General features: G+C 43.1%; 1 protein-coding gene across 5 annotated transcripts in view; it reads left to right on the forward strand.

The window, feature by feature from the left end:
* brd4 (bromodomain containing 4) overlaps nt 1-13,704 on the forward strand; it is a 98,444-nt gene that overhangs the window by 44,861 nt on the left and 39,879 nt on the right. For all 5 annotated transcript variants that reach the window (XM_016991283.2, XM_008104246.3, XM_003217146.4 and 2 more), the window contains exons 6-8: nt 1,488-1,783; nt 9,441-9,803; nt 13,083-13,211. In XM_016991283.2, coding sequence (XP_016846772.1) covers nt 1,488-1,783; nt 9,441-9,803; nt 13,083-13,211 — 788 coding nt within the window. The remainder of the gene's footprint in view (nt 1-1,487; nt 1,784-9,440; nt 9,804-13,082; nt 13,212-13,704) is intronic.

Here is a 13,704-nt window from a genome sequence, read left to right on the forward strand (position 1 = left end):
CTTAGTGTCAGTGTGTCGGGCACGTGGACAAGGACAGCTTGCTTTTCTCTTTACCCTTTTTAAGATAAAACTAGGCTGGTTTGGAAAGAAAATGTTCCCTTGGGACTGTTACAAACTCACCTCAAAAGTTTGGGTTCATCTTGAATTAAATCCGTTGTTGTTGTTGTTTTATGAATGCAATAATAGAACAAGAGGGATTAGAAGAGAATGTGAAAATAAAATCAATACTTTAAAAACCTTTTTACTCATTGTATGCTAAACGTTTTGGGAACAGATACAGATGTTGGGATCATGTAGGCAGATTCAGCACCCAGAAGCTTTCAAGCATCAAAAGAGATAACCATGGAATAAAGAGGACCAGTTTTTTGGTTTTAGAAAGCCAGATACTGAGATGACAGAATTGCACTCCTGCTGCCTTCCAGAATAATAAAGTTTGCCTGAAATTAACCTTTTCAAAGAATTGCAGGACAAAAAAAATATTCTTACTTCATTTGAAAAATTACTGAATTATGTTCTTCTTGAATATGATTTATCCGGAGTACAGAGAACTGGCACATATTTGTTAATTGAAGCTAGATTACTTGATATGTGTAAACTAGGACTTCTTTTTAACTTTGAATAGACAAAACTGTAATTACAAAAACAAGCAGAACAAAGGTAAAAATAGATTTCGGCTTGTGGTGTTTTCAGCTTGTGGTGTTTATGTCTTTGTTACTGGAATAACATTTGATTCAATCAATGCAGAATACTTTGATGGGAAATGATGTTAGTGTTTCCTTACCTTTACCATTAATCAGAGCATTTTGAATGGTTTATATCAGGCATGGGCAAACTAAGGCCTGGGGGCCAGATAGGTGCTTACCTCAGACCCTCCTCAGTTTCCCTTTCCTTTTGGCATAAGGACACGGTGGCCTGCTACATCCTTATGCCACAAAATTAGAGGCAGAAGGCATGTACCAGCTGAGTGCCCTCTGGAGCACTCTCAGCCACTGTGTGTCTCACCCCCCTCCCAGCATAAGGACAGTGTTAGCGACCCCATCCTTATGCTGGGAAGACAGCTCAAGGAAGGCACGCGGTGGCTGAGAGCCCTCTGGAGCACACTTGGTTGCCGCCTGTCCCACCCTCCTCCCAGCATAATGCCCGAAGATTAGAGGACGGGAAGGAGAATCAGGACAGTCGCTGCATGTCCCGCTTTCCTTCCAGCATAAGGATGTGACAAGTAGCCCTGTCCTTATTCTGGGAGGACAACCTGAGGATGATCCAGGTCCTGTCCTGCCCTCTCCTGGCCCCGTCCTTTCCTGGGCCCTCCCCACTCAGCCTGTGCTTGGCCCTCCTCCCTCCTGGCCCGGCCCTCGAGTCAGGTCCCAAAATGCGGCCCCAAGGCAAAAAGTTTGCCCATGCTTGGTTTATATTATAGAATTGTGTTCTGTAAAGTTTGTTTTTATATACATTCTGTATAGAATGTGACACTGTCTCTGTTCTCTCAGTTACATCCAAGGCAGGAGCTTCAGCGGTACAGAACACAACTCAAACTTCATCCCCATCACAGACTCCAGCTCCACAACAGAATCCTCAGCCTGCTCAAACAACTCATTCCTTTCCTTCTATGACCCCCGATCTTATTGTCCAGACACCAGTAATGACTGTGGTGCCTGCCCAGCCTCCTGCGCCTCCTCCTCCTCCTCCTCCCCCTCCCCCTCCCCCTCCCCCTCCTCCAGCTTCTGCCCCCCAGCCTATTCAGACTCACCCACCAATAATCCCAACAGCTGCACAGCCCATGAAGGTGAGTAGAACATGGAAATACGCAATTGTGCATTATAGCTCCTGTGCTCTAGGAGGGAATATGTATTACATAGGTATGTATGTTTAGGCTTATGCCATACAAAGCATAAAAGGAATTGATCAATATCTGTTATGATCCATTTAATGGCTAAATTGAACATTTTGATGCTAAAACTTAATACAAGCTTCCAATCCATGCTGGCTTATGAATTGTCAAGAGCAATTTGAGGAAAAAACACTTTTGTATTTATGTCTTTCTCTCTCTGGGTATTTTTGTTACACTTTCTGAAATGTAACAAAAATAACCCACAGCTAGAACATAGCAAAATACAGCATATAATAACAAAGGAAAGGGTTTAGCTTTGATAGCTCATATTTATGCTGTACCCACAAAGATTTCTAAATATCTGTGTGTCAAGGACAGAACGCCACAAGATTCAAAGTAACAGAGTTTATTAGATTACAGAACTCAAAAATGCCCGTAAAACACAAGGGCCAGGCAATTTTTGCCTTTAGGAGCAAAAAGGGGCAAAAGTAAATGTTCAAAAGATAAACCGGATTAAACCGGAGTTTAATCCGGGTAAAAACAAACTGCTTTCTTCAGCCTGGGTATAAACAAAACGAAAGCCAAGGAACAAAAGATACAAGAATGCAACTAATTGGCAGCAGATTCCTCTCTGCTGCCAACACTGTTTTTAGAGTAACTTGCGTCGCTCCCACACACACAGCAGACAGGATTCCAACACGAACAAATCAGCCAGGGATTTTAGCAGTAGAGTAGACCAGTTCCGTTCCGTAGATCAAAGCCAGAAGCAGACGTTTGTAGTTTTTCCAAGTCCAAGAAGGGGGGAAGACAAGCCGTGGTCAGTTCAGTCCGAGTTCTCAAAGCAGGAGATGGCGTCCGTCAAGAAGACGACGGAAGGTCAAGCTAATAAGAGTAAGCACAGGTTTGCACAAACAAATGCCCACACAATCCCTCCCGCCGTCTGACCCTGGATTCCAATCAACTTACGTCTCAGCACAGGAAAGCACACAAGTCTTCAGGGAAGCGTCCCACACACACACACGAATCCCAAGCGTTTGCCCAGATTACCTTGCCCGACGCAATTTGCAATTGCTCCCAAGCCCCATTTTATGCCAGTTACAAATCCTCATCACTGTCAGCTGTCCTCCTTAACCCGGGCGTTTCCTCATCACTTTCCTCGTCAGAGCTGGAACACCTCTGACTACGCCCAACAGCATCTCCAGCTGTGGATCCCGTCCCATCCCTCCAGCTAAGCCATGGGTCTAATCCTGAAGGTCCCCATTCATCTTCTGTCCCATCATGGCCAGTGGCACCCAATTCCTCCCTTACCCGAGTCCAATCCATCTCATCCTCCTCTGAGCTAACCAGCCCCTCCTCCATTCTTTCCGTAAACCCTTCGAAAGATTCTTCGTCAGATGGTGCTGCAAATATGTCTCGTAGTCTTTTTCTCTCTCGCTCCTCGAGAGTATCTGACTCTCGAGGAGTCTTACGCCCACGTCTGTCAGAAACAGAGCCATGAGGCTCAATCATAACACTATCCCCTCTCACAAAGGCCTCCTCCCCCGATGGCGGAGAAGTGGCAGTGATACCCTCCGCTATAGCACCACGACGACTAGAGGTATCAAGTTTCAACAGCGAACGATGAAAGACTGGATGGACCTTTAAACTAGACGGTAAACGCAAACGAAACGCAACAGAAGAAATCTTTTTAACGATAGGAAAGGGACCCAAATACCGAGGCGCAAACTTTCCCCCAGCCTGTTTAATATGTTTGGAAGATAACCACACCAAATCCCCTTCTTCCAACTCCTCCCCTGCCTGCCTGTGGCGGTCAGCCTGAGTCTTCTGCGTTGCCTTAGCTTCCAACAGTAAGCGACGGGCAACATCATGCAATGCAGCCATTTCCGTAGAGCGATACACAGGGTCCGAAGAGACCACATTGGTTGACGGCGCCACACCTTCCCGTGGGTGAAAGCCATAAGTTAGCTCAAACGGCGTATGCTGACTAGACGTGTGCACCGCATTGTTGTAAGCAAACTCCGCCACCGGTAGCCACTTCACCCAAGCCGTGGGTTGATCTAAACAAAAACAACGCAGATACTGCTCTAAGAGCCCATTAACCCGTTCCGACTGTCCATCCGTTTGCGGATGAAAGGCTGAAGAAACGTTTAACTTAGTCCCCAAGCACTCATGGAAATGTTTCCAAAAGCGTGACACAAATTGCGGAGCCCTATCTGAAATAATCACCTCGGGTGCTCCGTGCAAACGATAGATGTGCTTAGTAAATAGTAAGGCCAACGTAGGGGCCGCTGGAATGGTTGAACAAGGAATAAAATGAGCCAGTTTACTAAATAAATCCACCACCACCCAAATACAAGTATAACCCCCAGACTTAGGCAAATCTGAAATAAAATCCATGGAAATGATTTGCCATGGCCTCTCCGGAACAGGTAGAGACGACAACAACCCTCTAGGGCGCCCAACAGGCGTCTTACTCTGCTGGCAAACGGCGCAGCTGTCACAAAAGCGCAGTATGTCTTGCCGCATCTTTGGCCACCAGTAGCTCCTGGTGATAAGCTGTACGGTCTTGAACCTGCCAAAGTGCCCAGCCATGGGTTCGTCATGGTGGGCTCTAATCACCTCCAACCTGAGGGCCCCCACTGGTACATAAACCTGCCCCCTACGCACCAATACCCCGTCTTGATCTTGGAGATGCGGCAGTATGGTACGGTTACCTGCTGAGAGCAGCATCAGTTGCTCCTGTGTCCACACATCATCTTTCTGAGCCTCAAGGATCTGGTCATGTAACCCGAGCTCATTATCTACAACACACAGCGAGGCAGTAGGCAAGATGGTCTGACATACTACCTGCTCATTAGTCTTAAATTCTGGCTTGCGGGATAAAGCATCGGCCCGCAAGTTTGCCTTCCCCTCCACGAACTGCACCTTGAAGTTAAACCTGGAGAAAAACAAAGCCCAGCGGATTTGACGCTGGTTTAACTTCTTTGCTGTTTGCAAGTGCTCTAAGTTCTTATGATCAGACCTGACCACGATCTGGTGCCGTGCCCCTTCAAGCCAGTGCCGCCACACCTCAAACGCCACCTTAATCGCCAACAACTCCTTCTCCCATATGGTATAGTTCTGCTCGAAGGGTGTTAGTTGCCGCGAGTAAAATCCACAGGGACGCAAGGTCCCTGAGGAATCCTTCTGAGACAATACAGCCCCCAACGCGTAGCTAGAAGCGTCCGCTTCTACCACGAACGGTTTGTCAACATCAGGATGGGTTAGTATGTTGTCCGATTGAAAACTAGACTTAAGTTGTAGAAACGCCTCGTGAGCTTCCCGCCCCCACACAAATGGCTGTTTCTTGCGCAGAAGCTGCGTCAAAGGTACCGTGAGCTTTGCAAAATTCGGAATAAACTCCCGGTAATAATTAGCGAAACCTAAGAACCTTTGTACATCCTTCTTAGTCCTCAGCTCCTGCCATGAGTTGACGGCGTCAACCTTATGTGGGTCCATTTTAAGTTCCCTACCTGACACTACATGACCTAGGAACTCCACTTCAGGCACATGAAAGACGCACTTGGAAGCCTTGGCGAAAAGCCCATTAGCCCGCAGTCGGTGCAGAACCTGCTTGACATGTTGACGATGTTCTTTCTCGTCCTTAGAAAAAATCAAGATATCATCCAAATAAATCACTAAAAATTGGTCAATTAGGTCCCTGAACACATCGTTCATGAACCTCTGGAAGACCGCAGGAGCATTACAAAGCCCAAAAGGCATGACTCGGAACTCGTGGCATCCGAAACACGTGTTAAATGCCGTCTTCCATTCATCCCCTTCCCGTATACGGATTAAGTTATAGGCCCCCCGCAGGTCAAGCTTGGTAAAGACCTTAGCCCCTTGCACCCTTGATAACAGTTCCGAGATTAAAGGGAGCGGGTACCTATCCCGAATGGTGTATTTGTTTAGGATCCGATAGTCGCAGACCAGCCTAAGTTCCCCAGTCTTTTTGGCTACAAAGAATACTGGTGCCGCAGTTGGAGAACTAGAGGGGCGAATAAACCCCTTGGCTAAATTTTCATCTAGAAACTCCCGCAAAGCTTGCCTTTCCGGTACAGTCAAGGCATACAGCCTCCCTGCTGGCAGTTTCGCACCTTCTGCCAACTTGATGGCGCAATCATATGGCCTGTGCGGTGGTAATTTGTCCGCTTCTCTTTTACAAAATACATCAGAGAACTCCCCATACTCAGCAGGCACTCCCTCCATATCAGAATGAGTAACATTTAAAGTGCAACAATCCTGCCTCTTTAAGATCACTTTACGTGTTGCCCAATCTACTTGTGGGTTTACTACAGCTAACCAATCCATCCCCAGGATCACATCATATCTAGGCAAGCTCGTAATATCCCACACAAACGTTCCCGTTACTCCCTGCACCTCCCACGTTACTGCTGAGGTTTCCTGGTTAACCACCCCAGTCTCCAGCAGTCTCCCATCTGCTCCTTCCACCCACACGTCGCATGCCTTGCGCACTCTCGGAATGCCATGCTTCTTAGCAAACTCAATATCTATATAGGAGACCGTGGCTCCTGAGTCCAGCAGTGCCAAAGTAGAAACAAGTTCCTTTCCCCCAACAGATAATGTAATGGGTACGAAAACATGCTTCCTCCCCTCAGTTGACTGCTTGAGGAGCCCTAGTGCGTTGGACTCACGTCGCACTAGGGCTGGCCTTTTCCCGAAAGCTGGGAAGGTTTCACATTACAATTTTTGGCAAAATGCCCAGCATTCCCACAGTACAAACACAAGCCCAGCTGCCTCCTACGGCTCTTTTCCTCTGTAGACAGCTTTTTAAAGACCCCAAGCTCCATGGGCTCTTCCCCCATCACCACAGGTGCCCTGGTTACATGCATGGGTGGCGCACACATTGCTTTTGAATGTTTACGAGCCTCGAACCTTGCGTCTAAACGCAGCACCTTAGCTACTAAGGCGTCCCAGCTTTCAGCCGGCTCCAAGCGTGCTAATTCATCCTGGAGCATATCACTTAACCCGGCAGTAAATAAAAGCATGAATGCATTTTCCCCCCAATCCAGCTGGTGGCGATACAGGTTAAACTTATTTAAGTAATCCAAAACAGTCCCCTTTCCCTGTTTCAACCGATACAGAGCCCACCCAGCGTTCTCCGTGCGGAGAGGATCCCCAAAAGTATCAGTTAACAACTTTTTGAAATTATTCAAATTGTCCTTGACTGGGTCATTTCCCAAAATTAAATTAGTGGCCCATTGTCCTGCGGGACCGGTCAACAAACTCAAAATAAAGGCCACCTTGCTAGTGTCTGTAGGAAAAGCATGAGCACTGAGCTGAGAAAAATAAAGCTCCACTTGTGCCAAAAAGGTTGGCAACTTGCACCTGGTTCCGTCAAAGCGTTCAGGAGTCAAAATATGTCCTTTCACGGCATGAGCTGTTTGGCTAACGGTCACAGCCGTTTGCAATTGGTCTAATTTGGCCCTTAACTCATCCATCGTCTTCCTGACGGGTTTATTGCTGCAATAAACCTTTTAATGGCGTCGGGCAATCTGTCAAGGACAGAACGCCACAAGATTCAAAGTAACAGAGTTTATTAGATTACAGAACTCAAAAATGCCCGTAAAACACAAGGGCCAGGCAATTTTTGCCTTTAGGAGCAAAAAGGGGCAAAAGTAAATGTTCAAAAGATAAACCGGATTAAACCGGAGTTTAATCCGGGTAAAAACAAACTGCTTTCTTCAGCCTGGGTATAAACAAAACGAAAGCCAAGGAACAAAAGATACAAGAATGCAACTAATTGGCAGCAGATTCCTCTCTGCTGCCAACACTGTTTTTAGAGTAACTTGCGTCGCTCCCACACACACAGCAGACAGGATTCCAACACGAACAAATCAGCCAGGGATTTTAGCAGTAGAGTAGACCAGTTCCGTTCCGTAGATCAAAGCCAGAAGCAGACGTTTGTAGTTTTTCCAAGTCCAAGAAGGGGGGAAGACAAGCCGTGGTCAGTTCAGTCCGAGTTCTCAAAGCAGGAGATGGCGTCCGTCAAGAAGACGACGGAAGGTCAAGCTAATAAGAGTAAGCACAGGTTTGCACAAACAAATGCCCACACAATCCCTCCCGCCGTCTGACCCTGGATTCCAATCAACTTACGTCTCAGCACAGGAAAGCACACAAGTCTTCAGGGAAGCGTCCCACACACACACACGAATCCCAAGCGTTTGCCCAGATTACCTTGCCCGACGCAATTTGCAATTGCTCCCAAGCCCCATTTTATGCCAGTTACAAATCCTCATCACTGTCAGCTGTCCTCCTTAACCCGGGCGTTTCCTCATCACTTTCCTCGTCAGAGCTGGAACACCTCTGACTACGCCCAACAGCATCTCCAGCTGTGGATCCCGTCCCATCCCTCCAGCTAAGCCATGGGTCTAATCCTGAAGGTCCCCATTCATCTTCTGTCCCATCATGGCCAGTGGCACCCAATTCCTCCCTTACCCGAGTCCAATCCATCTCATCCTCCTCTGAGCTAACCAGCCCCTCCTCCATTCTTTCCGTAAACCCTTCGAAAGATTCTTCGTCAGATGGTGCTGCAAATATGTCTCGTAGTCTTTTTCTCTCTCGCTCCTCGAGAGTATCTGACTCTCGAGGAGTCTTACGCCCACGTCTGTCAGAAACAGAGCCATGAGGCTCAATCATAACACTGTGTTATAAATATAGCAGTTGAGTTGTGTGAGTTCTCTATAGTACTGGTTTATTGTTGATTTTATCAATAGTCAGGTTGAAACAACGTTTTGAAAAATCATTGTTCCATTAATGGAGCTCTTCAATAAAAGCCAGAATTTAAGTCAGTCACTTTTAAGTGATTGTTTTTTGTTTTTGTTTTTAAAAAGCTGCTGTCCAAAGTACATTTCCTGATGAATAGGTCCAGTTGAAAAAACATTAAATTTAAGTAGACATGTTTCCATCAATTTCATAAAGAGAAATATAGGTCATATTATATCGTTTTAGACAAGAATATTCTTCTTGTGATATCTGTGCCTCTTCCAAATAAGTTTGATGCCTTCTCAGATATGTCATTCAAAATATTCTAGATCTGAGTAACTTGACAGGAAACCACCCTTTCCATATACCATGCACATCTTGGCCCACCAAGCTACTGTCTCCTCTTTTTCTCCCTCTCTACCAGCAGATAGACATTGTTTGGTTTTCTTCTAGACATTCCTTTCTTAGTGTTCTTTTTCCTTTTGTCATCTGTATTGCACTTATCAGTCCTTCTCTGTAATCACTCCTTTTGTTTGTTATCACTTTACCTCAGGTATTTTGTTTCTTGCCCCTTTGTGTTAATTTGTATGGCTCCTCTTTTCAAATACTGTGAGGTCCCATTTTCTGACTGACATTTGCACACACCACACCAATTTTCATAATGCTTATTTTATTGATGTTTGGTATATAGGTTTGATAGCTTTCCTTAAAATGTGTGATTGGCATTAACATAATGAAGTGTGTATGTAATCTTTATTATTTAGTTTTGTCTTGTATAGGGTCTATGGGACACATATTGTCCATAAAAGAACAAAAGTTTACAGAGACTGTTTGTTTGCGTTTGCAGACAAAAAAAGGTGTGAAGAGGAAAGCAGACACTACTACCCCAACAACAATAGATCCAGTCCACGAGTCCTCATCATTGCCTGCAGAACCCAAGCCTGCCAAGGCAGGTCCACGAAGGGAAAGCCGACCTGTGAAACCTCCAAAAAAGGATGTTCCAGATTCTCAGCAGCACGTGGTAGAAAAAAGTAGCAGTAACAAAGTATCAGAGCAATTAAAGTATTGTAGCGGTATCATAAAAGAAATGTTTGCTAAGAAGCACGCAGCCTATGCTTGGCCCTTCTACAAACCTGTGGATGTGGAAGCACTTGGGCTTCATGATTATCGTGATATCATTAAACATCCCATGGATCTGAGCACAATTAAAGTAAGTGCCATTTGACATGGTGATTTATGTATTTCTTTTGAAAAAAGAAATCTTGTACAATTTTACCTGAAAACATATCAGCTTTTATTTTCTCTCATGGAATATCATTGAATATGAGGATGTTTCCTTCATTTATAATTTTAGTTGGGTATTGGGGTGCTCCATATATCTGTTATGTTTGATGTATAATGTGTATTTTCCAATATATTATAGACAATTATACCATGTTGTTTTTATTTGTAGTTATATTCACCAGAGGAAAAACTTGATTGTAATTGGATGTAAAAACATGTGCATATTGGTCAAAGGGATAATATGGATATCACTTAATAAAAATGTTACACAAGCCTGGACATTTTGTATTCAGAAGATGTTCTGCAGGAATTCCAAAGTATCTTCTTTACTATACAAATGACATGAATTAGTGCTTTACAAAAGTGAGCAATTCCTTCTATAATTTCTATGTATGGGTATGGAAGCTACTCATTTTCAAAAATAGTACTGAAGGAAGGTTCTACAGATATTGTGGCCTGCCAAAAAGATCAGTCAATGGGCCTGAGACCAAATCAAACATAAATTTTCATTGGAAATCAAAATAATCAAACTGAGACTGTCATAACTTTGGACATATCATAAGCTGGCATAACTCACTGAAAACAGTTAATAAGGCTTGGTAAAGGTAGATGTGGTAGGAAAAAGGGAAGGCTGCAATCAAAGTCCATGAGTTCATGCCTCTGAGTTTGCATGATATTAGAAGGGCTATTAATAGTAGACTGTCTTTGAGGTCTCTGATAATCATAAGGCAAAGCCAATTTAATGACAAATAACAATTTTGTCTTTACTGTAAGATAACTTCTCAAATTTTGGCCTTTGGAGAGGGAGTAAGTAATGTGCAGTAAGCATTGACATTTCCAAGACCTGCAGTTGGAGAAGCAAAGGGCGGGTGGGTGTAAACATTGTTTTAAAACTCTGGTGAATAGAAGATGCTGCTCCATATGTTGGAGCAGCACAAAATCAACAGAAAGAGTCCTAGTTCAAAGAAACATAAGCTGGAAACTGCAAAAGGCCATATCACCTTTCTTCTGCTATATGCTTCCCAAGATTAAAGAAAACATTACGGATATAGAGGAATCCAGGTCAAAACGAACAATGAAATATTACATAATGCTTCAGAAAGGGATTTCTAAGCAATTCAAGCACTCACCAACCATGTTGTTGTTTATCTCTCGACCTTTACTTTTTCTTTGCATAGACATAGAAAAAATAGTTACCTTACCCATTCATAGGGTGTCAAGACGTTTATATGTAGCTGTGCAAATTTTACAGCTATGGTTTGTCGCCTGATTCAGCTGGACCATCCATCTGCATTCTCCCTTTCTGACAGATCACGTGGCATTATAGACTAACAATTTCTCCCACAATAACATCTCTCATTCCTTATCTAATTTTTCTGGTGGAATGCTTCATTGGATTTCATTGACTAGACTATGTTTGTAAAAGAACACAGGCAAAAAGTGAAACAAAACTGTCTTTGTCTTCTGTGTTGTTGTAAACATAGATCTACAGAGTTCCTAGCCAGTCACTTTATCTTTGCTTACAGTTTTGCTGTGAGAAAGTGATGATGAATTATGAGCAGACTGACTAGTTTGTGGATACCAGGCAAAGATATTGTCAGTTATTTATCATATTGCGTGTCCATGAAACACAGCCTACAGCACCTGGTATTCATTGGCAGTTGTCTATCCAAGTACTAGCTAGGCCTGATCCTGTTTAGCTTCTGCAATCTTTCAGAGTCTGGTGCCTTCAGTATATTTAAGCCCTGTTATATGCAGTAGGTGTATTTTCCTATTTATTCGTTATATTTCCAACCATGTTTTCTTCTTTAAGGTTAAAGTTGTGTATATAACTCTTCTCGCTTTGTTTTCAAAATAACCCTGTAAGGTGGGTCAAGCTGAGAGAGAGTGACTGTTGCAGGTCACCCACTGACTTGTATACATTCAAATTTATACAGTACATGATTGAGTTGTATAGATTCAGATTTATACAGTAGCAACAAATAATACTTGCTGTTTATAGTGTATGTAAAGTATGTTGACTTTCTAATATAGTTACATGTTAATATTAAGATAATCTGCATAGTATATTGTATTACAGATAGTACTGTGATGGAGTACTGCTGTAGGAGAGGAAATATGAGGCTTGGTTCTGTTTCTTATCCCTGTATGTTTCCTGTAGTAGATATTCTTCCTTGCTCTTAGGAAGAGACAGCCTTTCTTGCATTGAGCCCTGCTTTGCATTGTTTCTGCCCTGCTTCTTAGTGGGAGTGCAGCTATAGAGATACAAGGATATTCACTTATTTAAATTCAGGGTATAATTTTTTGTGCTACTTATGTTCACCATTGCAGTATTCACTTCTTATTTGTGGTGATGGCATGGCCTGGCCTATTCCCCAGCACAATAGGGAAGAAAACAGCAACCTAGCCATTGCATTTAGACAATGTGGCACTGAATTCTCTTTTGCCACATCAGGAATATAATCTTGCTCCAGATTCCATGATCCCAGGGCAATAACTACCAAAGATTCACTGAAGGGTTACTGTGTATACTACAATGAATGATTTCCATAAGCATATTAAAGAACTATGAGATCTCTAAAGATGGACTGTGATCATCCATGTTGATGAACGGCAACTCCCGTCCTTTCTCACTATTGCTTATGGCTACAGCTTACTGGAGTTGCATCCTCACAGCTGCTAAAGGGCCACATATTCTCTATTGATGCCTTCTAGATGGTTTGCAAGTTCTATTATCCCCCCCCCCCCCACACACACACACACCATCACCACCAGTAGGGGGACACATCTAGAGCAGGACTTCTTAAACTTTTTCCACTCATGACCCCTTTCCTCTTTTCTACAGAGTCCACTGTAAAGATTATGTTTTTATTAACAGATTCATGTAAATGTCTAAAAGAGCCACTACATGTCATTCAGAAACCTTTTACTATCTCAACATTGAGCTAAGGAGCCTTCATTTGGAGTCAGGACTTATAGTTTAAGAAACGGTGATCTAGAGGACACTGGACTGAGAAATGTTATTCTTAAAGTAATTCATTTAAAGTACAGCGAAGAAATCTAAAGTAAGGCCACAGAAGGAATCAGACTCATGCAGAGGAATTGAAGTTAAATAGTTAAATGCAGTAGAACACAGGTTTAATTATTTCTTTATTGTGCTTGCACTGTTAATGACAGAGGTCTTTCTTTTTTTAAATGTCTCCAGTCCAAACTAGAGAATCGGGATTACAGAGATGCTCAGGAATTTGCGGCTGATGTCCGATTGATGTTTTCCAATTGTTATAAGTATAACCCTCCTGATCATGAAGTGGTTGCAATGGCTCGAAAATTGCAGGTAATCAAAAACTATCATGTTCTGTTTTAAATTTATACGATAAAATTTTTAAATATAAAAATAAATTATTAATTGGAATTTTGAACTAACAAAACATTTTGTACATTGGGAGCTTAGTTTCATTAGTCAAGACAAGAATTCAATCTTTCAATGTAAGGGAGTGACGGAAAATGTGTTACTATTGTTCGACCTGAGAACATTGTTTATTGACCATAATATCTTTCTAGACTTTTTTCGGAGTTTTTATTTGAAGAGACAGTGAATGAGTCTGCTTCCTTCTAGTAATTCTGGGTTGTTGACAGTCAGAGATGACCCAGGAGAAAAAGCCAGGAATATCTAAGTGGGGAAGGGGAAGTCATGGTTATTTTACTAAGATGCTATTTATTTATTTGTATGGTTTATTTGGTTTTTGCCATTGCCTAATAAACTGGCAAAGCCAAAGAGATTCTTTACAATTTTGGGTCTCACAGCTTCATTTGTAACAAAACGTTTT

Source organism: Anolis carolinensis, chromosome 2, assembly GCF_035594765.1.
Source record: "Anolis carolinensis isolate JA03-04 chromosome 2, rAnoCar3.1.pri, whole genome shotgun sequence".
NCBI lineage: Eukaryota > Metazoa > Chordata > Lepidosauria > Squamata > Dactyloidae > Anolis > Anolis carolinensis.